Source organism: Lissotriton helveticus, chromosome 1_1 (genome assembly GCF_964261635.1).
Source record: "Lissotriton helveticus chromosome 1_1, aLisHel1.1, whole genome shotgun sequence".
Classification (NCBI taxonomy): Eukaryota; Metazoa; Chordata; class Amphibia; order Caudata; family Salamandridae; genus Lissotriton; species Lissotriton helveticus.
In genome coordinates, this window is record NC_136057.1 from 900,850,501 (window position 1) to 900,878,283 (window position 27,783).

Below are 27,783 nucleotides of genomic sequence, written 5' to 3' on the forward strand. Positions count from 1 at the left end.
CCGCCTGAACGGTTTTTGACTAACCAGCCAGTCTGAAGGAGTGGCGTGGTAGAACAGCGGACCTAGATGGCTGTGTAGTTTCGGAGCACTACCGAGTCCCCGGAAACTAACAACCATCCCGGAATCCGCAAGCTGTCCCACAACGCAGCGATGCGGCGCCTGTGATCGCGCGGCTCCCGGACCTGGAACAGCCCTTTGTGGATGAAAATAGAGGGTCGGATACAGCTGCTCCGGCGAGGTGCATACTGCAGCCTGCCTGCCTGCCCCAACAAGCCTTGGCCTCAATTTCGGCCCGTATGCCAGCCAGCGAGAGCAGTGGGTGGGGCCTCTAATTTTGGCAAGTCGGCGATCGGGTGAAGTTGTGCGGCGATGATTAGCATACGGCTGACACTGTAAGCCCTACCGTTAGTGGGCATCGCGGTGGGCTCCAGTTCTCCGCAAAGCCCTGAAATATCAGAAGACTGGCCAGTTTATACGTCCCGTCGCCCCAGTGCTGCCTATCACCACAGCCTTAAGTATCCCCGCCAGACCGGCTTGAAAAGTGCCTTCCCTTGGCTAATTTTTGCACCCTCCACCACTGTGGTGCCCATCTTGCCCTCACTGGATTGTTTGCTGAAGGACACAGACGTCGAGTGCGCCCAGAGGTACGAGGGGCCGCATCATGTACATTGCAGGCCAGTTTGGGAATAATCTTTCGCACTAAGAGACCCAGCCTGGGGTTGGATCCTTTTGAGGGGGCTAGGGCGGCCAGGCAGAACCTGTTGACAATGGCCGGTCTGCCACATTGAAAGATGCTACGCATGAGGGAAATGAGAAATGCAACTGGTGATTTAAAACACTGAATAATGTGCAGCCTCTCGACGGATTGACCGCTAATCGACCAAACTGTGCAGGCCAGGCCCACTGCGTCGCCGGCCTTGCTACATCTTTCCCAGCAGCCCTTTCCCAAGGCCATGGCTAAGGGTGATCCGAAGCAACGGAAACTGCCTTTTGAAAAGGTCGGAGGTGGGACAGATAAGACTACCACGATGGCGGAGGTAGGAGATCTGGCTTCTGCTCCACCGCTGACCCATGTGCTGGACAGTGATGCACTCATGGCCGAACTTCAGGGAGGCTTTTGAGCCCTGGATACTCACTTCAACACTTTCGATTAACTGCTTGACAAGATGGGGGCCATCTCGATCACCACGACAAGTGGCTTGATACAGCGGAGGGCAGAATCTCACTTGGAGAATGGCCTGGCCCAGGCTACTAAATGGTTGGAGAGGATGGAAGGCCTATTGAAGACCTCGAAGCTAGGGGGGACGCAATAACATTCGTATTATGGGAGTGCCGGAGTCCACGAATACGGGTCGACTGGATGGGTTCGTTGAAGGCTTCTAGTTCATATGTTTGGTGTCTTTCACAGCTACCTTTGTTGTTGAGCAGGCGCACAGACCCTCGGCCCATGGCCTAACCATGGCAATCCGACCGCCCCATTGTGGCACGGCTTCTGAACTTCAAGGACAAACACCGCACTGCGGATGGCTCGGGAATGAGGATCGTTGGACTGGCAGGGTTCCTCCATCTCCCTGTATCCTGACTTCACTGCAATGGTTCTGGAGACATCTCCGTTCAAGGCTGCACTCTGTAAGGCCGGTTTAAAATACGGGATGTTGTACCCTGTGGGAATGAGAGTAGAGACTGATGGCAGGTCGAGTATTTCTGAAACACCAGCAGAGGTCCAGGATTTCCTCAAATACCGGAAACACATTGGTCTGCCTAGGAAATCGCCCACTCCTGAACTTTCGGCGTCGTTACTGAACACTGGCTCCAGTATGGAACTGTTTTCAGCGAACTGAAGGCATTCGCATTGCAGCCAGTTGATAAGTATTGAGCGTTATTGTCCTGTTTTCCCTTATTTCTTATTTTTCAAGATCGTTCAAGCATTCGACTCAGGACTCTGGCAATATGTAACTCAATTACAGTATGTTTTAGGTTTCCGGGAACAACGCGTGGCGTAGCCTCTCCCCCTGTGCGTGTGCACTTTTTGTGATACTTTTACATTATTATGGGATGTTAGGATTTCCCCTAGACCTAGGAAGAGGGGGAGGGTGTGTTTTTTTTCTTTTTTCTTTTTTATTCTATGGTGTAATTTGTACCTGATAGGACTTATTTGCTATAGCGGTCCAAGTGCTAAAGTTGACTTAGCCATGGATTTTGTAGTTCTGACCACTTGTGATGATGGTGGGTAGGTTGTCCACTGTGTCCGAAAAACTTCATTACACGGAATGTGTGGGGGTTATATATGCCAGGAAGGGGAAACTTGTTGAATTATTTGCAGTGCCATAAGTCTGACATTGTTTTTTTTTTTTTTTATACAGGAAACACACTTGTCTCCAGCCTCACCTACGTTTCCCACTAGCTGGGGGGGGTACATTGCTATTTTCCAAATTATAGCACATATTCCAGGGGAACCGCCATGCTTGTACATAAACAACTGTCTTTCCAACTAAATCACGTCTATACCGATAGAGCAGGTAGTTTAACTTTAGTGATGGGGAAACGTATGGGTTACTGCATCACTTTTATGTGCATCTATGCGCCGAATCTTGACGCCCCTGATTTTTTTCCACTCGCTGCATGCTTTGTTGCTTCCCTTAGGCGCGGATTACATATGTTTAGGGGGACATTTCAACCTTGTTCTGCAGCCTGAACTTGACACCGTCGGAATCCCCCGCCACAAAACCCTATGCCTGTAGGGTGCTCACTGATACGTGATTCCATTGGCCTGGTGACATATGGCGCATACGTTTTCCTGATGACTCTACCTACACACACTATTCGGCCCCTTATGACACCTGAACACGACTGGACTTTTAGCTGATCTTGCATGTAATGGCCCCTGGTTCTGGCCAATGACCCATTTACCCAGGACATATTTTGACCACTCTCCGGTCTTTATGCGTATTTCTTTTCTTCAACCAGAAGGTTGTGAAAGACCGTGGAGGTTCCCTGGACAAGCTTTGCACAATACACTCCAGAATCTCAGCAGAGAATACCGTATCACGTGGGTTTTGTCACTACATGGGATACAGTATGGGAGGCATTAAAGGAGTACATAAGGGGGGGAATGTATAGCAAAGCACTCCGTGGTCTGTAAATTGTTGAGAAGCACGATTGCTTGCATAGAGGACAGTTTAAAAGCCCTAGATAAGTACCAACTCTAGTACCCAGACCCAGCTAAGCAGGCAAGTCATTTGTTACTGCTGGCGGAGTTCAGGGAAGCCGCTGAAAGTGGGCAAATATGCCACCGTCAGGCGAAACGCTGAAGGGGACAGGCCTGGACGTACACTGGCGCAGTTATTTCGACCCTGCGTGTGGAAAGTATACATCCATCCATGTCGATGACAGGCAGTTAGACACAGACGAAGCTGGGATTAGAGATGAGTTCCATTGCTACTACAAAAATCTGTATACCACACGCGCAATGCACAATGACTAGGACTGTGGGTCCTATTTAAATGAGGTTGCCATGGTTTGGTTGGAGGATTTTATGCAAAAGTTTTTATCGGAGCCATTCTCGAAGGAAGAAATTATCAGCACCCCAGATACTTTAAATAGTACTACAGCTTCAGGGCTCAACGGCTTTACTGGCGCATTTTACAAGCACTATAAAGATATACTCTCCCCGTACCATCTTGAGGTCTAAAATGAAGCTCTAGAAAATAAAATATTGGCTCCTACCTGCGAGGCAGTAATTGTATTGCTCCACAAACCATGCAAGGACCCATCTAGCTGCGGCTCTTATAGGCCGCCATCTCTTTTAAACTTGGATTATAAAATCCTTGCCAAAATGATTGCGTTGAGACTGGCGTTGCTCTTAGATGATATCATCTTCCCAGTGCAATCTGGCTTAGTTCCACATAGGTCCACTGCACTAAATTTGCGTATATTATTTTCGGTGCTCCGTAGAATCGCGCCGGTGGTACCGGCTGCGGCGGTCCTCCTTGATTCAAAAAGGGCGTTTGACTCCTTGGAATGGCCTTTTATATGAGGAAATTGGGCATCCTTAAAGGTTTTATAGACCTCATGACATTACTTTACGCCTCCCCTGCATCACGACTCCATCTGAATGGTACTTTGTCTACTCCGTTCACCCTCACACGTGGCACTAGGCACAGCTGCCCCTTATCGCCTTTACTTTTCATATTGGCGCTTGACCCTCTGGTGCGCCACTTACAGGAGAAACATTACCACCAAAGTATACAATTTAATACAGGCCCTCCGCTTATTTCGCTTTATACGGATGACATTGTGTTATATGTCCGCCAGGCGCAGAACAATCTGGATCCTCTCTTTAGAGAAATTCTGCTTTTTGGTGGATACTATGGACTGGGTATTAACTGGAGTAAGTCTGAGCTTCTCCCTCTAATGTCAGGCACCACTGAATGGGAATGCGAGTTCCCGCTGAAATAGTGTCACGATTCAGTCAGATATTTGGGTATCCAGATCCATAGAAAGGCAGACCAGACAGTGAGACTGAACTATGATACTGCAATGCACAATCTTGAGGCGCAGGTAGAACGCTGGATTAGACTCCCGCTTTCCATGTCAGGCAGAATTTCACTCATGAAGATGATTGTTCTTCCGAAGTTTCTATACATGTTCCAATATATTACTATTCCGCTCCCAAACAGTTTCTTTAAGACACTTAGATCTCATCTTATCAGACTTGCTTGGAGTGACAAAAGACCTTGGGTGCGATGGGAAACCATGACCTTGCCATATGAAAGAGGAGGACTGGGGGTCCCAGATTTCAGAATGTATTACCTAGTAGCACAATGCAGCTTCTCATTTGTGGTACCATCCAGATGCACGCATTCCCTACAGTAAACCTGAATCAGACCGGACTCGCCCAACTCCACTTCATGCCATTCTTCCCCAGGGATCCCCTCTGGACCCTAGAGACATACAGACAGTGTCTATCTCGAGCTGGGCGTGGCGCAAACTATTGAGAGAGACTGGATGCGGCTCCTTATACTCCTCTGGAATCCCCATAGCACACAACCTATGGCTGTCTATCACTGAGGAGAAATAAGTTTTGCTGCATGAATCTTTTCTGGATTCACTATGCAGTGCATTCTTCCGCCATCTAGTGGTTGGAACCAGAATTGTAGGGTTTTTTTTTTGTTTTTTTTTTGTGGGCATCGACAAATTAGTACCATTTGGTGCCCTTCTGTGACGTCGGCGGGCTTCCTCCGGAAGCTGCCACCTTTTGGTAGCCATCGTCAGATTCTTTTTTTTCTGCTGTCGGGTCTGGATTGTTCCGGAGAAGCTCCCAAGAGCGAAGAATCGAAGAAAATAAAGGAGAAACACCGTGAGGAAGTTCTTTCGAATTCCTGGGGCAACCGGAGGTCAACGAGGAGTCTAATCAAGATCTTTGACGATCGGATAATGCGCATGCAGGGGGCTCCCTGGATGCGTTAATGGACAAAACACTGTTCTTATTTTGTCAGAACTGTCACCACAAGTATGCATAGAAGGATCAGCACCTAGTCTGTAACCTGTGCCTGCCGCTGGACCCTCAGAGCGCCGACTGCAACGCCTGCTCGGTCTTCACCCCAAAGACTTTGAGAGGTATGGAAAGACCGTGATGAGCCAATCGCAACATGCAGGGCCAAGGACCACGGCCTTAGTTGCAAGACCTGGGCCTCTCCAGTGAAGAGTAAGATAATGTTGCCGAAGGACCAGATCGCGACAAGGAAACATGTTTTGGTCGTGGAGGTCGAAAAGACTTCGAAAGAGGTAAGGAAGCCGTTGACCTCGAAACAACCAGACGAGTCTAAAAAAACAGTATCTAAACTACCAAGAGGAGCAACTGTGTCAAGCTTCGGCGACTGCATCCAAACCACACCATAGGATCCTTGGATAAGGACTCTGAAGCTGCAACGGTCTCCGAAAGGACGAAGACGTCGAAAGACGCTCGAGAAAAGGATGCTTTGGCTTTGAAAAAAGAGGCACAAACAACTGTCGACGGCCGCTCCTTTAGTCAACTGGTGAAAAACAAAAGATCTCAACGCCGAAACACTCTGCTGAGATAGAAAGGAAAAGGCTCAAAGCCGAAATGGCAAATATACTACAACGAAAAACTTTGATCAAAGCTTGAAGCGCTTCAAGATTCCGCCCAAAGGATATGGAAGGGGAGACAGTCGTCGAACTGATGCCGCCGACAACCCCTGAGCCAGTCGATGAGCAAAAATCATTCTTCGGGGAGGACGTCGACTGAGATGAACAAACGTATCCCGAATCGGCGATCTCTGAGAATCAAGACCTCAATAGGAAGATCTCAACGCCGAATCTCCGGAGGAAGCTGTGGAGACATATCCTTCCAGGCATTCACCCCCAGATGATATTAGCATATATAATCAAGTGGTTAAAAAGGCAGCAGACACTTATGGGGTGCCACTGGAGGAGAAAAAACCGCAATCATGTTTTTTATTAGGGACACTAATGCCTACAGAATCAAACCAATCTCTCCCAATGCTACCAAGCGTACTAGCACAGGGGAAAGAGTCATTCAAGGAGCCAGCTGCATGCAAGGCTATAACTCCAAGAGCTGAATAGAAGTACAAGCACTCTTCTAAAGACCCCTTATACATCAGGGGATCGGTGCCAGCTGACTCCATTATTACATAAACGGCAAGGAAAAGAGCAAATGTCCCAGCTACAATGGTACCACCTCCAGACAAAGAAAGCAAGAGGGTGGACCTGGTAGGAAGGAAAGTGGAAAGGAGTGCAGCGAATCAATGGGTCATAGCCAATTCAAATGCATTGTTGAACCTACACGCCTACCAACATTTGGCACAAGTAGGAGAGTTGTTGAAGAACCTTCCTGAACAGTTCCAAAAGAGAGCTACCCACCTGGTAGAAGAGGGGAAAAACATTGCAAATACAAGCTTAAAATCTGCCTTAGATGCTGCTGAAACATCAAGCAGAGAAATGATTGGAATCGCAGAAAGAGAAGCGCATGGCTTAGAATTTCTGGCTTCAAACCTGAAGTTCAGAGTAACATCATTAACTCACCATTCAATGAACAAATAGTTGGGAGTGTGGTTGATGAGAAACTCAATCAATTGAAAAAAGACAACGAAACTGCAAGGTCCATGGGGGCTCTCCAGTTCAGGGGCTTACGTAGAGTAACAACATCAAGAAGACCAGCAGGAAGGGGTATACAACAACCTACCTTTCATCAAGGTTACCAGCAAACATTCCAAGCAGGAAACCAGGGTACACAGCAGGGACAACAGCAAAACTGTCAGTACCAAGGAAGAGCATCCTTTCTTTGGCATTTCCGTGGCAGAGGACCGTCACAAAGGGGAGGACAACAAATCTCAACAAAGTGACTTCAATCACAAATCAGTACTCAGCAACACTGAGGGCACACAGACAAAATGTACAGTTCCTCCAACATATCACCCCAGTAGGAGGCAGACTACAATTTTCCCATCAAAAATAGAGGGAAATAACCACAGACAAGTGGATTTTAAACATAATACAGTACGGTTAGTGTATGAAGCTAACCAAACAGCCTCCAGACAAAGCACCAAATAAAGACATTCCAAAGAATGACTATCTCACCTAGTCAAAGTACAAGAATTACAGGGAAAACAAGCGATAGGACACGTACCGCACAGAGAGAAGAACAAAGGAGTATATTCAACATACTTCCTAATTCAAAAGGTGGATGAACCATTAAGGCCAATGTTAGACTTGAGGTTTCTAAACAAATTCATAAAGACAAATATGCAAGATGACTACCCTACAAGAAGTGCTACGTCTGGTGCAAACAGGAGATTACATGGCAACATTAGACTTAAAGGATGCATACCTACACACCCCAATCAACAAAAAACACACACGGCTATAAAGATTTGTCTTGGACAACAAACACGATCAATTCAAAGTACTGCCTTTCGGTCTAAAATCAGCACCATGGGTGTTCACAAAGGGCCTGGCCGCAGTAGCAGCACATCTCGGATGGCAAGGAATATATGTTTACCCCTACTTAGACGACTAGTTAGAGCAAACTCATACAGCCTATGCAAACAGCATATAAAACAAGTGGTAGAGACACTAGTTCAGCTGGGTTCTCATACACAGGGACAATTCATCAATAGAACAGGAACGCAGGAAGGTTGTCTTGGGCGCAGAGATAAACAATGTGTTGGGGAAAGCATTCCCCAGCGAGAAAAGATCAGCTCTATTGAAGGAGACTCATCTGTACCAGTATGGGCATTATCTGACTGAGAACCGTGGGGAAATTACTAGGAATGATGGACTTATGCATTTATTTAGTTCCCAATATTCGTCTGCACTTGAGACCATTTCAAGGATGGCTCCAAACACAATGGTCACAAGCTCTACAGGGAGTTGGGAGGATCGAGTGGTTGTTACAGAGTTCATCAGGAGATGGCATGGTGGAACAAAGCAAACATAGCACAGGGGAGAGTTTTCACACCTCCAACTCCTACAGTGACCATAACAGATGCGTCCCTAGTAGGATGGGGAGCAGACATGGACAATTTCAAAGTAAGGGGATTTTGGGCACCTCAGGATGTGGTGAAACACATCAATATCTTGGAACTAAAAACTGTTCTAAGCCTTAAAAGCCTTTCAGAAAGAGCTATACGGGAAAAGGGTGTTGATACAAACAGACACCACTACAACTATGTTTTACATAAGCCAACAAGGAGGGGCTCTGTCTGTAGCACTTTCAACTCTAGCACAACAGATTTAGAGCTGGGCAACTCCAAAACAAATAAACATTTTAGCAAAACACCTACCAGGGAAGGACAATCTAGAAGCAGACAGACTGAGCACACAAACGGCATCCCACGAGTGGGAATGGAACCAAACACAAGTGCAAATATTTTTTTTTAATGGGGAACAATGCAAAATGTAAGTATCAATGGGGGCTAGCTAGCTTTAAGGGGAAGAAAAAGAGTGACTCAGGTACGTCAGACAATACAAGGAAAGCGCAATGTTTTCCTTTGAAAGCCCTCACCCACCGACCTAGTCGGTGGCATGCTTCATCATCGGGCCCACCACAGTGGCACCGAATGTGCCCCGGGTGTGCTGCAACGCCAGGAGACTGCGGAGCTGGTATATTGCTGCGTGTGCAGTGAAAGGGTGAGAAGTGAAAGTTTAAAAAGCTATACAAGCGGTCCCAGCACCCGAGGGTTAACAAGTGTTTAATAAACTGGGCCTCCGTTAGCTGTTTAAAAAGGCGAAAGGACAAAGTGGAGTGATTAATGATCTCCCATGTCCTGTGTGGTCTACATGTTTCTGCCAGTGCCTTTTCTATTATAAGCTGGCTTTCCTCAGGACCAAAGAGTTAAGTGAAAAAGTGCAATTAAATAATAAACTAATAAACTATATTAAGTGATTGTGTTTTTGTTGGCTATGTGTTGCGCTCGCTAAGGCGCTGTAGCTGTTAGAGGGGGATTCCCTCAGGCTTGTTCTGTTATTTCTCTGTAAAAAGCCTCATGGGTCGCCTGGCAGAGAAAGAGACCGAGTAGTTCGGTCTGGTTCCTCCTTGGACCTATTCGTCCTTCCGCGGCGCCCGGTGTGCATCCAGGCAACCTTGCAACCAGTCCCTAGGGAGTGCAATATGGATAGACTGATCGGAGATATTTGCATATGCTTTTCCCCCCAATACCATTACTGAACAAAGGGATCAACAAATGCAGAATCATCAAAATGACAATGATTCTCATAGCTCCACAATGGGCCAAACAAACATGGTTCTCTGAACTAATGGAAATCTCACAAGGAACAATGCACAAACTTCTAAAAAGAAAAGATTTGCTAACCATGCAGAACAGGAAAGTGCTTCATCCAGAACCACAGATCTTAGGCCTAGCGGCATGGCTCCTGAAGACTTGGAATTTCCACATCTCAAACTACCAGAAAGCAAAATGGCTGTTCTAAGAGAAGCTAGGAAACAAACAGGAAAATGTGATACAGCAAAATTGAAAAGGTACACCCAGTGGTGTCTTCAAAGGAGTCTTTCAAGAAAAATTACAAAAGAAGAAACAGTGCTTAAATACCTCACACATTTACTACAAAGTAAATAATTTTTTACATCACTGAAAGTACATTGAGCAGCAATTGTGGCGTATACAAGAGGGGAAACAGGGAATAACTTCTTCTCCTCACCTGTTGTCAAAGGGTTCGTAGAAGGTGCGTAGAGGATTGCACCACCAAAAATTGCACCAACTTGGAATCTAAACCTAGTTCTAGCACAAATTATGAGAGCACCTTTTGAACCACTACACAAAGCAAAGCTACAAATGCTTACAAAAAAGACAGCATTTTTAGTGGCAGTAACATCCTTACGTAGAGTTTTTTTTTTTATATATATACTCTTTATTCGCAACTGCACGGTCTTAAATACAGCATATCATTTACACTTATTACGCAGTAGTCATTTTCTCGTTTTCTCCCCAACAAAACATGTTGGTTATTTGTCGTTACATCATGGTATATATCATAGTTAAAAGAAAACTGGAGTACATAATTCCATACCCTTTACAACATGCTTTTCTATAGGAACGCTTGCCTGAGCACCATTATGCAGTTCAGCATATTATCAAGCCCAGTATCTGACAAAATAAAGGATCAAACCCCTGATCCTTCCTCCCTCCCCACAACTCCCACCCCTGCCCCATAAGTCTCCTGGTCATAAGTCCAGAATGTTGCACTCCGTACCAGTGGTATCAAACTAACTCGGCACATAATAAATTTACAGAAACTACACCTGTGCATTTGCGGGCTCTTGTTCCCCTATACTACACACACCTACACACTATGTATTATTCCGTTTACATCCCATCTGCCTGCGATGTCGCCATCTCCGTCCCCTCCATTCTAACAGCATAATTTCCCAATCTTGCGCTATGGGATGCTTCTTTTGTCCTCTCTCCTCTTCCCGTCTCCACACCGTACCCTCCGCCCTGCCCCACTTCGTCAGATCAGACTGCCACATAAATATTCTGGGTGATCTGGGGGACTTCCACCTCATCGTTATAGCTCTGATTGCTAATAACAGGGCCAGGGCTAGGAACTTCAATTTAGCTTTTTGTTTCTTAGAACGTTTACGGGACCCCACCAAACAATATAGGGCGTCTTCTGGCACTGGCAGGGAGGTTACTGTACGCAGTATCTGGCAGATCCCTACCCAGTAACTTCCGCTTTGCAGCGTGGACAACAGTGGGGGGAGTCGGGGAACATTCTGTGTAATCTCTGGGGGGTAAGGTACGCCCTATGGAGCACCATAACCTGTATGAATTTAAATTTGACGTTCCTCAACACCCTCTTGGGATGCTCAAGTACTATCTGCCAAGCCTTATCTGACAGCACCTCTCCTGTGTCTTGTACCCACTTGTCTAAGTGTGGTGAGTGGAATCGCTGCGTGTTCCCTGATCCCCGTGTACAGCCACCGTACCAGATGGCCACCTGCTCCCATATGATAGAGCAAATGGACCAATTCGTGTTGCGTAGGTTTAAGTGTCTGTGAAGCCCAGGTGTGTCTTATGTAGTGGGACACCGTAGCGTGTAGCAGGTACAGACTCTGGGGTGCACCCGTGGCCTGCAGAAAGAAGTCCTGATCCATCAGGGTGTCTTCCCCAAAAAAGGCGCCCACATCTTCCACCCCAGCTTCTACCCAGGGTCGTAGTCTACGCTGTGTGAGAGTCTGCCCTGTGGTGTTGGGATGCCTAGCAGGGGGACGTTCTCCGCAAAGGGCGCTGTGATTGATGTATATGCCAGTGTCTTCCTCCAGCACATCAGGGCCGTGCGCAGGAGAGGGTGGCAATCCGGGGGGAGCCTGCTTCTGGGCAACAGCAAGGAGTGCAATTCTCCCATCCTTACGTAGAGTTAGTGAATTGCCGGCACTAACACTTTAGGAACCCTACTTCCAAGTGCATAGTAACTGGATTATCATAAGGACAGAAGCACAATTCATGCCAAAGGAGGTGTCATTATTTCACATAAATCATAAGATGGATAGCACAAGCCATACATTTGTGCCACAAACAAGCAGGACAAACTTTACAAGGGGCGCCACGGGCGCATTCAACAAGGAAGAAAGGGGCAACTAGCATTTCTTGGCTGCAACATGGTCTTCTGTACATACATTCACCAAACATTACTGTGTGGACATTCAAATGAACAAAGAACAACAAGTAGGACAAAAGGTCTTACAACCTCTATTCACAAACCAAAGTTCATCTTCCATGGGGGCGTGGCTAGCAGCCGATGAGGAAGGTCGCAGCCTAGCGAGGCTCCCGGCCCTCCGCCCGGCGATTCACCAATAATCCTGCCTGTGATCCGGGATCCCCGCGCAAAACGGGTGGATCCCGAGTGCAACACCCGGGCCTGCTCCGGATCGAGTGTCGAGCTGGTAGGCCTCCTACAGCGGGCGCCGCGCACTGCGGAGTACCCGGGCCGCCGGAGCACAAGATGGCGGCTCCCAAGTAGTTGGACCCCGAGCAATCCCAGGGGCGCAGTCCCCGGCGTCTGGCTGAGCTGCGGCAGAGCGGCGAGTTACCGCTACGCGGATCGGGACCATCTGGCGCGCTACCGGCCCCTACCCGTGGCGAGACCGGTAAGGAGAGCTGACTACAGCGAGACCCACCGAGGCTCCGCCCCTCCCCGAAGCCAAAACTCCACACCCCGGCTTTGGGGCCTACAATCCTGGCGGGAGCGACCTCGGTCCCAGGGCCCGGCCAGACACGGGAGGTGGCCCTGTGGAAGGCTCGGGGACAAGTGGCGGCTGGCCACCGGGATCCCACCGACCCGACAGCTGGGTGGGCGGCGGGAGTCGCAGTGAATGAGCGGAGATTGCGGAGCTCCACCTCCGCGAGGAGTGAGGATCGGTGCCCCGGCTCGGGGGCCTACCTTGTTGACGCCTGCAGCCCCGTCTCCATCGTGGGCCTCTGCTACGGACGGCGCTGGGGGAGACTGGACCACGGCCTGAGGCCAGTCGGCGCTCCGCTGACCCGGCGCGCCTAACGCGGCGCCCTGTGTGACGGCGATCCTACAGAGGCCCTGCCCCACCGGAGCACTGGAATCGACTCCCCGGCTTTGGAGCCGGGCGCCTCTGCGAGACTTGGAAGGCGGCTGGGGCCCTGACTGCCCGCCTAGGGGGTGCGCTCCCACTGTGTATGGCCCCGGATGGGCAGTGCAGTTATCTACGCACTATTCCAGACGCTGGGAGACCAGAGGCTGTTGCCGTGAACAACCGGAAAGCGGCTGGGCCTGTGCTGCGCCTGACGCGGAGATCGAGATAATAACTTGTTTGGGGACGGTCAGCGACCTTCACGGGTGTGACCGGGAACCTACTTTGCCCGCTGACCTGCATGAAACAAACACCCTGGGGGGAGGCCGGCTTGTGGGGGCGCTGCGGCTATCTATTAGTGCCCAGCTTTAAGCGGGAAGCCCCGGTTGGTCTCGTTACGGTGATCCCAGGGTTGCGATTGGGGCCAGGGGAAAAGGCTTTTGAGCCAGGAGTGACTACACGGTCAGATTACCGGAGGGGGAGGCCCCAGGTTGGCACACGGAGGACGGCCCGTTGTGGAAGGCGTCGCTTACCTCTGCACATCCCCGGGGTTCAGCTCGGCGGCACAGGCGAGAAATGGGGAAGCCCAAAGGCCCTAAAGGGGACGGGAGCCCTGCCTCGGAAACGCCTGAAGACTCCACAAAGCCTACAACGGAACTGCAACAAATGCAGGACAGGATCCTTGAGGCTACAGCTGCTACGAAAGATGCCTTACACCACGACATTGCGCAGGTATCGGCTGGGCTGGGGTTCCTGCGGGCTGACCACGTGAAACTGTCAGACAGAATCAAGGAAGCGGAGGCCACCCTAAAGGACATTGTACCAGCGCACAAATCGATGGACGGGAAGCTAACAGAGGCGCTGGACCGGATTCACGTCCTAGAAAGGAGAGCCGAGGACGCTGAAAATCGCAGTCGACGGAACAACGTGCGCCTCATGGGCCTCCCGGAAAAAACAGAGGGGACGGATATGGTGAGCTACTTACACGAATGGCTGACGTCGGTGGTGGCCCCGGAGGGCCTTTCCCCCTTCTTCACTCTGGAGCGGGCACACCGAGTGCCGTCGAGACCTCCGAAACCGGGCCTCCCGCCTCGCCCAGTGGTCATTAAACTACTACACTACAAGGACAGGGACTGGCTGTTGCAGCGAGCCAGGGATGCGGACCCTTCCAGGTGGACAACAGTAAAGTAACACTGTTCCCGGACTACACGTTCGAGACCCAGAAACTGCGCGCCTCCTTCCTTTCTATCAAAAAAGAACTACGCACGGAAGGCATACAATACTCGCTGCTGTTCCTGGCCAGACTCCGGGTAGTGGTAGACGAGAACACCCTGTTCTTCCCAACGGCAGCAGAAGCATGGACCTGGTGGGACGCCTACAAAGCAGGCACGGATGGGGCTCGGTTCAGAGCTGAGGAGGAGCGCCAGGAACAATCACTCAGGCGATCAAGACGACACCGAGGGCGCGGACAGGGCTCCAGAAGGCCGACGAACTTCCAAACAGTGGATGAACGTAGAGCAGCGCTACAGGCGGTAAAAGAAGTGTCGGGTTTGGCACTGACCCAATCGGAGAAGGAATCGGGCTCAGAGGGCCAGGGTACGGGCTCGGACACTGAACTATCTGAGCTGGGCGGAGCCAGAGGCCCGAAGGTCACACCACAGACATCGGGGGAAATTATCGAGAGCTGAACCCTCGACAAGGTACCTGGCTGGGATGCAGGGGTTTAGTGTAACTACTGAGAACTCTGGAGCAGGCCGCTGTAAGACTGAAATGTTGTAAGTCATGATGCATATTGCGGGGCGGGGGTTGGGGGGTGGCATTTGAAGGTTCCAGAGGCTAGCGTACGCCCCCCGGGGCCCATAAGGCCAACGTAGTATTGACTACGACTTAGAGGATCTGTGAGCACGTTGCTCAGTTGTTTGGATGGGAACAACTCTTTTGCAGTTAGGTCCTGTTCTGGGGGAGGGAGGGCCTGGAGAGGTTGGGGCGACTCTAGGAGCAGTTCGGGGAGGGGGGGTCGGGAGACTGTTGGAGATGGGAGGGGTCGGGGTCAAGTCTGTGGTTCGGATGCAAACTACTGGAGATCTACTTTACATCCAATGGGACAATGGCTAATGTAGGTTCATTAAAATGTATGTCCTGGAATGTGCGGGGCTTGAATACAATGGCGAGGAGACACCAAGTCCACTCGTACCTAGTTCGCAGAGGGGTGCATATAGCATTTCTACAAGAGACCCATTTAACCAAGAAAGAAGGAATTGCGCTCCAGCGTAGGTGGAGGGGCCATCTATTCTATACTGCGTACTCTGCATTTGCTAGGGGGGTATTAATTTGGGTGAGAGCGGGAATCCCCCTCCAGGTGACTAGGCACATAGTGGACCCGGATGGGAGATATGTGGCAGTTGAGGGACTACTTAGAGGCCGACATATAGTGCTCAGTAGCATCTATGCGCCGAATGTGGATCAAGCAACATACTTTGCGAGACTTTCCAGGGTACTCGCCAGCTACTTTACAGGTCCTGTGTTGATGGGAGGGGACTTCAACTCCATAGAGGATGTTACACTAGATAGATCACACCCGCCACTACGCACCTCCCCAGTACACCGGTTGGCGAAGTGCAGGTCAGAATGGCAGGGTACTTGGGACCTGACAGACAGCTGGCGCGCGCAGCACCCTACAGAGCGGGATTACTCATTCTACTCTAGCCTACAGGACCTACACGTACGCCTTGATTCCTTCCTTTGCTCCCCTACGGTACTTACTGCGGTGGCCCGGACTGAATACTTAGCACGCACGTTATCTGACCATAATCCACTCCTCCTAACGCTGGATTGGATGACCGAGCCACCTAAAATCCCCACATGGCGACTGCGGCCGGACACGTTTGATGACCCGCCCTTCCACGTCGAGCTGGAGGACCGGATCACCCGGTATTTTGAGGAGAACGAGGGTACCGCCTCATCCAGGGCTATAGAGTGGGATGCATTTAAGATAGCCTTGATTCCTTCCTTTGCTCCCCTACGGAACTTACTGCGGTGGCCCGGACTGAATACTTAGCACGCACGTTATCTGACCATAATCCACTCCTCCTAACGCTGGATTGCATGACCGAGCCACCTAAAATCCCCACATGGCGACTGCGGCCGGACACGTTGGATGACCCGCCCTTCCACGTCGAGCTGGAGGACCGGATCACCCGGTATTTTGAGGAGAACGAGGGTACCGCCTCATCCAGGGCTATAGAGTGGGATGCATTTAAGATAGTAGTGAGAGGACACTGCATTGGGAAATTTGCGGGAGTACGCAAAACATTGGTAGAAGACCTAGAAAAGGCTGAGCGCACACTGAGGAAAGTGGAACTAGACCGGCCTAACCACCCTGAATTACAGGAGAAAGTAAGTGAGGCGAGGGAGGCAGTGGCAGTTGAAGTGGAGCGCCTACGTAGCTTCGATTATAAGTCATACTTAACGAAGACTCTTGCTGAAGGGGACAAAACTGGGACACTCTTGGCCTGGCTAGCGAACCCCAATAGGAATAGTCAACCGATTCTAGCATTACAAGGGAATGGGGGCCGCACTTATACTACACAATCCGCAATACTGGATTGTTTCAGATCATATTACGAGAGGTTGTATAGAACTGAGCTAGGAGACCGCACTGAAACGCTGGACGCCTTTCTGAGCGACCTACAGCTCCCGCACCTAGAGCAAGAACAAGCCATTGACTTGGCCGAAATAAAGGGAGCAGTAAAGCGAATGGCGCGCAATAAAACGCCGGGGATGGACGGGCTGCCCATTGAATTCTACGGGAGATACCTAGACCACCTAGCCCCGTGACTCCAGGTGATCTATAATGAGGCCAAGGAAGAGGGCAGACTCCCCCGGTCAATGCGCGAAGCTATAATGATCCCTTTATTGAAACCACGAAAGGAGCACAGACCCTGCGTCCTATAGACCGTTATCCATGTTAACGACTGACTACAAAATATTAAGCACGGTGCTGGCCACCAGACTGCTGACCCATATGCAAGATCTGGTCCATGGAGACCAGTCAGGTTTTATACCCACAAGAAACATTACACACAACATCCGTAGGCTACTCAGGCTAGTGGATACTCCACCGCCAGAGGCGAGAGCACCCCTGGTATTGGCAGTCGACATAGAAAAGGCCTTTGACAGCCTAGAATGGACCTACCTATACAGAGTGATGCAAGGATTTGGCCTGGGAGAGGGGTACATACAGTGGACAAAGGTGCTCTACTCATCAGCGAAAGCCAGAGTGCGGGTCGGATCTTTGGTGTCTGATCGCTACGAGGTGACTCGGGGAACCAGAAAGGGGTGTGCACTTCCCCCCTGCTGTTTGCGCTTGCAGTGGAACCTCTCGCAGCTATGGCTAGAAGAGGTGAATTTTACAACGGGCTAGCCCTCCGAGGAACACTCCATTACATCTCCTTATATGCGGATGACCTCCTTCTCTTCTTAGACAATGCGGAAGAGGCAGTGGAGGGCGCCGAGAGATTACTAGAGCGCTTTGGCGATATATCGGGGCTACGGGTAAACTGAACAAAAACCTGTCTTTTCCCACTACGGAGGGGGTAGGAGAGCCCTTCACTCCGCCTGAACCTCCGGTGGGAACCCCACTGCCTGAGTTACCTGGGGGTGCACATATACCATGAACCGGCGGACCTCCTGGACGGTAACGTAGGTCGCTGCATCCGTGCCTTACGGGGTTGTATGTCCTTCTGGGCCACTCTGCCCCTCTCGACGGCGGGCCGAGTTGCACTTCTGAAAATGGTAGCCCTGCCGCGGCTCTTATATTTCTTCCGGACCCTCCCCGTGTGGATACCCGGAGCGATCTTCAAACAGTTGAGATCAATGTTGGTGTCCTTCTTATGGGGAACGGGCAGACGCAGGATTGCACTGGCGACGCTCACCCGCCCGAAGGATGAGGGGGGCCTAGCTGTCCCGGATTTTGAGCTCTACTACTTAGCAGCTCAGCTGCAATTCTTCACACAAGAAGTAGCGAGAGTCTACCTTGGCCCGGAACGGGGGAGGGAGAACGGCACCCCCGCCATGTCCTAGCGTATATCACCCTGCAACAAAAATTACTGCTACGAGGACTATCCCAAGAGGAACGGACCCTTCGATTGTGTTGGAACCGCTCGCAAAAGTGAGCTGGACCCGGTCCCCCATATGCACCCGAAATCCCACTGGGCATGGTGACGGCACTTCCGCATGGCGGGGATTGGTCGGGACTACGTCTCTGGGAAGAGGCCGGGTTGCAGATAATAGGGGCTCTATACGAGGACGGGGTGTTATCCCCATACCAGGCTTTGCAGGAGCGGTACGACCTTCCGAGGGGAGACTACTTACTGCATGCAGCAGTGGTGAGAGCCATACAAGCGCACGGGGGGGGCCTGATGGAGCCCACAACGACGCTAGCGTGCCAATACATAATGATGGCGGCGGGAACGTTCAAAGAGGTTACGTGCCTCTATCGCAGACTGCACACAGAAACCCTACTGCCACTTACACCACTTAAGAATAAATGGGAGGCGGACCTGCACTTAGAAATCCCAGACACGACATGGTCACAGCTGGTGCGGAGAGCCAGAAAGAGCACCAGGAACGCGCGCTTCCAACTGATACACCTCTATATCCTCCACAGAGCTTACCTCACCCCGAGTAAAATCACAGAATACTTTCACGTGGTAGACGCAGCATGCCCCCGATGTAACCAAATAGGAGCTGACCTAGTACATAATGTTGAGGGGTTGCCCCTGTCTGCAAGAGTATTAGAAGACAATAGGGGAGACCCTGAATGCAGTAACGGACAGGGAGTTACATTATGACAGTGCGGTCACTATTTTACACTGGTTCCCTCACATGAAAAAGAACAAACTGTCGAGTAAATTCATAGACATGGGCTTACTCATAGCGAAGAGAGAGTTGACCAAGGGGTGGAATTCCAAGGTGGCGCCGACACATAGGAGGTGGTTGAATAAATTCTTGAAATGGGCGACAGCGGAGAGCACAATACGTTACCAACTGGCCCGCCGTAGTTCAGACGAAAAGGCGCAAGAAGCAGCAATGGCATGGGAAATACACGTGCAGGCACTAAGAGATAGCGCAATAGCAGAGGAGGGAGAAGAGGAGCAGACGGAGGACACGGCAGCCCCAACAGTGAAGGTCGCATCCCCAGCACTTCCGCAGGACACGCGCGCACACAGTAAACCACGATAGCTCCGAAGTCCCACAGCATAGCCACACATGCTTGCACCGAGCACTGACGCAGACACCGGGGGGGGAGGGAGGGGAGGGGAGTTCAGCACAGGGGGGTCCCGCAGTGGAACATGTACGTCCTTCCTAGAACAGCAGTGCGAAGCAGCACACCAAAAGGTTAAAAGCAGTGGGCGGAGAACCTTATCTGTTGACAGCAGCGAACAGCCCAGTCCAGAGAGAGCACTGTATTGCGAATTGATGCCGCCCTGCCTCCGGGATGTGGGCTGAAAGGCTGTGTATAGAACATCTGGAAAACGATACGAAACCAGCGACTCTGTACTATACGATACTATATGTGGCACTGTATGTTGTACATAACCCTGCAATAAAAATTGTTTAACAAAAAAAAAAAAAAGTTCATCTTCCACCCAGTCACCACAAGACTAGCAAACTGCTACAAAGTCTATGCATGGCATAGTGAATCCAGAAAAGATTCACGCTACAAAACTAAGTTTCTTACCTGTCGGTGTAGTCTTGCAGCTTGAAGAATTTTCTGGATTTACTAGCTTACCCACCCTTCTCCACCAAGGAAGAGGACAATAAGGAGAGAATAATAGGAAAAACAAAGAAAAGGGGGATGGGGTGGGGGGGGAATCCAAAGACGTCACAGAAGGGCACCAAATGGTACTACGTCGTTGACGCCCACAAACAGCAAAAATAAAGAGAAGAAATACTACATTTCTGGACCCAACCATTGGATGGCGAAAAAATGCACAGCATAGTAAAACCAGGAAAAGTCTTCAAGCTGTAAAAACTACACCGACGGGTAAACTATTCGTTTTGCCGGTGCTCACATCCCACTCCATAACAGTTTGGTGACCTGTTCCCGAATGGGCAAATATTTGACAGTGTTGCGGAGAATCGTGGAGCCGGACTGACTTTCGCAAGCACAACTCTAAAAAGGTGCTATGTAGCCATCAACGCTGGTCATGTCGTAGCACTTTCTTTTCCCTTTCAACTATGCTGCAATGAAGCCAGCCACACTGCTGTACTTCATGACCTGGAAACAATTGACAAAGCTAAATAGCGGAACTATTTGGCCTTGTCAATGTTTTTTGGGCCACGTTGTACAGCAGCACGTCCGCTGTGCAGCATATTCTCACTCCAAATAAGTGACTAATATCCACCACTGAAATTACTTCATATTTTACCATATTAATTCACCACTAATCCTTTAGGTGCTTCCTGAATAGCGTGCGTTAACACTCCATCAGGGCCATCCTATTCTGGACGACCAGTTTGGGTACTGTTCGCAGATCAGAGAAGTCTACCTCAATAGTAAAAACAACAGTTGATGGACAGAATGCAGAACAATGTCATACATTCACCCCAGTACAGAGATCTGGGCCTAAATCCATCGTTTTGTTGCTCACCACACCACCCCAATTCAGACATGGCCATATGCAAATCAGTCTTGACCCTGTGCCACATGGGAACAGTCCAGCCCGAACTGCCAAGCCATGTCTTCCTTGGACCGGAATCAAGCATCCTAGGACCGGTTTCTGCCTATCAGCCGTCTTCAGCCAGGATAGCTTGACTCCAGTGGTGTGGAGAGGGATCCCAGATCAGTTGACTGGGGGTGAGTGTTTGTATTGTCAACGCTCCGTCCATCACCACCTTTGGTTTTTCTTTGTTCGCCCTAAGTTGGCAGGGTATGCTCAAACGTGAGTCCCTTGCTCACTTTGCCACTGGAGTTAAGCAAGCCCGGCTGAAGACGGCTGTAATGCCAGAAACCGGTCCTGGGAAGCTTGATTCTGGTCCAGGGAAGACATGGCTTGGCAGTTCGGGCTGGACTGTTCCCATGAGGCACAGTGTCAGACTCATTTGCATATGGCCATGTCTGAACTGGGGTGGCGGAGTGAGCTAAAGAACGGTGATGGATTAAACCCTGATCAGTTGACTGGGGGTGAGTGTTTGTATTGTCAACGCTCCGTCCATCACCACCTTTGGTTTTTCTTACCTCAATAGTAGGCATAAATTAATTCATTTGAAATATTTATAGAGGGCGTATGGCGCCAGCTAAGCTGCATGCTATTGACTCAACTAGGCCTCACAATTGCCGTAAGTGCGGCAGTCCCTATGCTGACTTTCCTCACTTAACATGGGGTTGCCCTAAAACTGCGGAGTTCTGGATAGCCACTTTTGAACTCCTATCCCGAATGACAGAATGACATCGTTGGTAATGGAACCCGCTCCTGAGATCGCCCTCCTAGGCTATGTTTATAATATGCCCAAGAATCTATGTAAATTTATTGCGCTGGCGCTGCTTCTGGCTAAATGGGAGATAGCCTTAAAATGGGGTAGTAAACTGCTCCGGACCACTACTGCTCGCTAATCTCACTTATTGCAACACTAACCGCAACTTATATGCCACATTGCTCCCTCACAAGTCTCGTCCAAAAGATACATGGAATCCGCTCAAGCTATATTTACAAAGCCTTTAACATTTTGCTCCTAGTCAAACTCCTGATGGCATAGTACCTACAGGCGTGGGTTGAAATGTCGACATTCTGACTATATTGTGTATATGTTTCGGATAGCCTTTTGAGCATGGTCTAGCCGCTCTTCAGGCTATGTCATCCTAGGCAGAAATAAATAGGTACTGGTCAGACATTATATAGTTTTTTGTCACTTTGTAATATACTTTTTTTGAATATCATAGCATTTGGTACCAAATGTGTCTAATCCTTAACGTGTTTGTGACTAAACAAACTGTATGTATTGCATAGCTTTGTATATGTCGGAGAATTATAGTTTTAAACATCAACAAAAAAAGCAAGACATTCTGTTTATAGACAGAGAATATTGAATTCAGTTTCATGATACCAGAAAATAACTTTGCTGTACCTTCAGTATTTCGATTTTGTTTTGTTATGCAAACAATCTTGGCACTTATAACTGTGAGAAATATTGGCTTTGGTAATTTTGTTAAATTTTTCACTCTCACAGAGTGATTGTTGCTAATGCTTTTTTGCAGTCTTAATTGGAGTGTATTAACTCATCCTACCTTCATATGCCTGAAAAATCTTTAGATCGCCTTCAAAAACATTAAAATATGGCTTTCAGCCCAGTATGAAACTAAAAAAGGTCGACCATTCACCTGCTGTTCTTTCACAAATTCAAAAAATGCACTCAATATGATCATGTTAGATCTTGTACTAATATACTTTTTCACATCTCCAGGTTTAGACTGAACTGGGGCGATAGATCTCCCCAGGAACTAGGGACAACCTTTTGAAATTTGCTTTTACTTTCAATCTGAGCTACATCTGTGAATACGTTCAAAAAGCTGCTTAAATCCTGGCTTTATGCTCTTTGATCTTATGGCTTGTTTCTTTTATTGGATTCCAATAGAGGTTATATAAGGTATTTAGTGCCAAGAGACACTAACCAGGAGTGTTAGTGTGATGTACAAACATCCTAAAAAGAAATTTCGGTAGGTTGTAATCATGTTCCGGCTCTTATAACAGGGAACAGTTGCCAGTAGTCTATTGTATGGTTGCCTGTGGTACACATGATTGCACGTACTACAGACTTTTATATATAGGGTTATAACCCCTTACGAGGTGCTTTTAAAACATTGACCCCAATTTTCTCCAGTGCTTGACCAAAATTCCTTTAATCAATTAAGTCACGTACTTTATCATATGCTCGATTTTCTACGGTCCATATTGAACAGACATTTCACAGAAGAAACGAGCATGGGCAAATCAAGTAGTTCTCTGCATTTCGAGTATGGTTGATGTTGTCAGTGTCCTTTGCATTGTTGAATAACAGCACGGCTGAAAGTCATGGAAAAAAGCACTATGACTCAGTCTGCACTGTATTCTGAACTCAAATATTTGAAAGTGCTGCCTTTCAGCGCGGAGATACCCCATCTGGGGTGTTTCAGGCACTTAACAAATGATATAAATAAATAAATAAAAAATTTCTGCTACTTTGAAGTCTTATGTTAAAGGTAATTCAGTTAGTTATCGAGCTACAATTCATAGGCCAGCAACAATGACAATATGCAAATGTCCAAAGGTAGTGGGACATTCACTCTGGGCTTGTTTCATGCAAACCAAGTAAGCCAGCTCCTTAGGCGTGTGGTAAGGTAAAATGTTGCTGCACATCTGGTGCGCACAGATAATCAATACCGAGCCTTGTACGAATTTTGCCAACTTAAGAGACCGAGACTTCGAAGGCCTTTGTCCATGTATAATGGCCTATCATTACTCGCCGCCCAGTGTGTAACCAAAATAAGTGCACTATTGAGACTTTGAACATTTACAATGAACAACTTCCTCGTGCCTAGAAACCGTCCCCATTAAAACATCGTGACCACATGCACACAATACACTTTTATATGCGCACATAATACCGACAGTCCCAAAATAAAAATGCCCCACGTTTACACAACCTGCCCATGAACCCACAAAACGGACACCCACAGAACATACTTGCACATCACCCCACCTTCACAAAAATCCTGCATTGGCACACAAACAACCCGCTGGCACAACAATCCACATGCCCAAACCACTTGCATGTACTGAACCAACAGGATGCCCAAAATCAACCACATGTGCAAACATTTTGGGGTTTTGCGCACATCAAGTCATGCACGCAAACCATTGACCCAGACTTCCATATGCTCACAAATTGTCTATGTGCACATGAACCACGCCAATGTCCTAAACAGATATGCACACTTACCATTCAAAATTCTTCATCAAACTAGAACAGTGATAAATGCTTTACCTCGCAGAAGCAACCCCTTGTTTAGCAAATTGGAACTTCTCATTGAGGTTTGTCCAAACTCCCTACAGTTAAGAACTTGAAAAATCCTAAGCATTTGGTGACCACTTCATTTTCTTTTCTTCCATGTAGTAACAGATGAGCGAGCGCACATACACACAAACATACCAAAGCCCCAACGCAGCAGTCTATAAAAGTGGGAGAAGCAAGGCAGGTAGAGCTCGGCCCGGGACAGATTTATTTTCTGTTTAGCAGGCACAAAAGAGCAGTAAAAGATGGGAAAGGAGGCCTAAAAAGAGAGGGAAACAGTCTCTCCATCCCCTATCCCTACAAAATGGGGGACTGAGCATTTGTCATGCTTGTATTCTGTTGTGTGTGTTCACATACGTAACACCAGCTTACAATTTCGCTGCTATGCCATTATTGCAGTTTAACAATCTATACATAGTTCTAAGTGGAGCTGGGTGGGAATAGATAGTGTTAAAACACTAGCACTCTTGTGGAAATGCAGCCTTTGTGTTCAGATTCCTAATAATTGCTTTGTTTGAAATGAAGCCTGGGTGGGAGGAGACGGAGCTTGTAAAATCACGAGTACTCGTATGAATGCTCCAACTCAGAAAAAAGTAGCTCCTAAAACAGAATGGACATAAGTACTTGCTCCTTGCTTTGGGGGAGGGCTAAACACAAGAGGCATGACTCATGAATGCCATGGACAAATAAGGGGCAAAGGATATGAGAGCGACCATGGACCAACAGATGGTAAGCCTGTGGGCAGGCTGAAGCCCACAGATTGATCATTTCAGTTAGTGTATGCATTGTCTAGCCGAGACCTAAAAACATATCTGACATTTTCGCAAATGAACAAGATATCCGTTTTCTTTTTTTGTTACAAGTAGTCTTTAAAAAAATATAAACTTTTGTTTAATCAGGTGACATGTCTTGCGTGTGACAACAAATCTAATACAGTGGAACCCTTCTGGGACTTATCCCTTGAATTTCCTGAACGGTATCACTGCAGCGGAAAGGATACTGCGTCCCTGCATCCATGCTTACTGACGGAGATGCTTGCCAAGTTCACGGAGACTGAAGCTTTGGAAGGAAAGATCTATGCCTGTGATCTGTGCAACAGTGAGTAAAGGCAGTATGTATATGTGCATATGTTTTGAACACACATCCAAGTACAGCACGGAAAAAGATAGTTTTTTAGCCTGCAAGAGAACTAACGTTTTGCGAAATACGTTTTTAGTAATTCTAAACTGTTTGTGACGTTTTCTTGTTGCTTGTGAGAATAAAATTGCCAGAACTGTCATCTGTTTGAACTCTTATCAAGTCACTTGCTTGTTGTGAGAGCTACAGTATACAGCCTGTACAAATAGTATTTCATTCCAAGCAACATGATTGGTTGTTTGCTCTCCGCGTTCTAATTAAAGTATATCTCCTTGCTGCTGGGATTAAGCTTTGGCAATTTCTTGTTTAATTAGAAAGGTTTTATTTCCTATTCATGGCATAATGTTTATTCAGTTACTTCGCCTTCTTGCTCTTTCAGACGTAAATATCAGGTTTTTGCTAATCATATTTCAATGCAGTGACAGTAGATTTAACCGTCATGAATCCTATTGAGTTATTTTACCCTTTCATTCTAGATTTGCTTAAAGGGGAAAGGCACCGCCTATTCACATTTGCTCCTCTCCCCCCAATCCCCCTTTTGAGAGGGGGCTTTTAATATTGCTGGGTTGTTAGATACGTGTAAAAGAAATGGTCCTTTTATTCTGTAATTTCAGAACTGTTGGGTTTGTTGTGCTTCCTGCTTCTTCTCTTTCCAAGAGCAAAAGGAGAAATTACCAGACTGCATACAACGAAGCAGATATTGAGCTAACACCGAGTCACTCAAATCTGGTATCCACACTGCACAGTGAAGAATGTGTGTAGTAGTTTGCAATAACTTCATTTGTTCACTAAGACCTCTCTAAGGTGATGGCTCAGTGTAGTAGTGCTTTGCAACAGACTGACCTCTGCAGATTCCTTTCTCCAGGATGAAGCAACATTTTACTAGTGGTTTGTGACACAGTTGCCTGTCCGCTAAAACCTCTTCTGGGTGAGTTGTGGCTTGTGTAAAACTGACGTCTGCACCAAAACCTCTTTCCATGTTGTCGATTGTGGTGTTGTGGTTTGCGAAAGACTAGCCCGTACAATTAGACGTTTTGATTTATTTGTGTTTAGAGTAGTAGTTTATAAGAGACAAGACTATCCGTTTAATTCTCTCATGGGTCCTAACTATCATCCTTGTAACCTTTGGTTTTTTTTTTTGTGAATATCTAAGGTTTTTTTTTTTTTTGCTATTCCCTTACTGTAACATCCCTATAATCTTCGTTATTTTTGTGAATTTCAGTTTAAAAAAATAAACTAATACAATTTGATCCATAAGTTCAGTTTACTAATATACATTTTCACAAGTTTATAAATACATATTATTCACACATTCATTCTTGTATATTCTAAACATGTTAATTAATGTAAGGTGACCTATAGTGTGTGGGTGGCTATATGGGTGTGCAAGTGGCTGTGAGTGGCTATAGGAGTGGGTGGGTGGACGTGGGGGGGGGGTTAATGGGTGAGAGGGGCGGTGTGTGCATATTTGTGACTGGCTGTATGGGTGTGTTTGTGACTGGCTGTATGGGTAGGTGAGGGGTGTGTTTTTTAATTGGAGAGCCTGGATCATCAGATCCGCTGTGGAGCATATGTGGTTGTGCTGAGCGCTGCAGTAGATTTGCAGACCCTCCTGCGCTAAAAAAAAAAGGTCTGGACAATTGTTTGTCCATGAGGGGGGAGGGGGGCTCCATCAGGAGCATAGGGTCCGGTTACCTCTACCCTGACCCCTTCTATTACTTATAAATTTAATTTTCGGCCCTGTGAACTGAGTCCCGATGCACAAAATGATGGCCCCAACTTTCCTCTCGGGTTACGGTCAGCCAGTCATGGCATTGCCGTTGTGTGGTGCTTCTCCATTTTTTTTTTTATTTAACTGCAAAACTACTGACCAGATTTACACCGCATTGCACTTTTTCTGTACCAAGATCTAGCTATGTGCTAAATTTAGTGTAATTCCGTTCAGCGTTTCGGGCTGTAGTAGTCACTGATTTCACTATGGAAAATTGCATGGGGAAAATGTGTTTTGGGACCTCTTATTTTACTTGAACACCCCTTGATGGATCACCCTGAAATCCCAGACAGCAGCTGAAGATTATTGAACTGCGCCAAAGTTATTAGCAAAACAAAAAGCACTCTTCCTCTGGAAACTAGGTCCTAACTACCTGGTGGCAACTGCCAGCAGGTAAAAAAAATAGATATATAATATTCAGTGGATTATAAAACCAACAGGATTATCTTCTTTGACTTTTTGTAGAAAAGTTATACCAAGTACCAAGTGATTATGATCATGATAGGCTGCATGTTTCGATTGATCATTAACTTAACTGAGGTGCATATAGCACAGTATCGATTAAGGAATGCCTGGTGTGTTTAAACACGTTAAATAGCCAGATGTAAATAAAGGCCTTGAAGTGAGAACCTATCTGTTGGCTACAAAAGCACACCTATCACAGTTGGGTTTCTCTGTTCAGTGGCTGGCAAGAAAGGTAAGATTGTTACCCACAATGAAA

The 27,783-nt window shown here is 47.9% G+C and overlaps 1 protein-coding gene across 2 annotated transcripts in view; it reads left to right on the plus strand.

Annotated features, from left to right (window-relative positions):
* Nucleotides 1-27,783, plus strand: part of USP44 (ubiquitin specific peptidase 44) — a 156,828-nt gene that overhangs the window by 32,496 nt on the left and 96,549 nt on the right. For both annotated transcript variants that reach the window (XM_078675889.1, XM_078675899.1), the window contains exon 3: nucleotides 25,054-25,252. In XM_078675889.1, coding sequence (XP_078532015.1) covers nucleotides 25,054-25,252 — 199 coding nt within the window. The remainder of the gene's footprint in view (nucleotides 1-25,053; nucleotides 25,253-27,783) is intronic.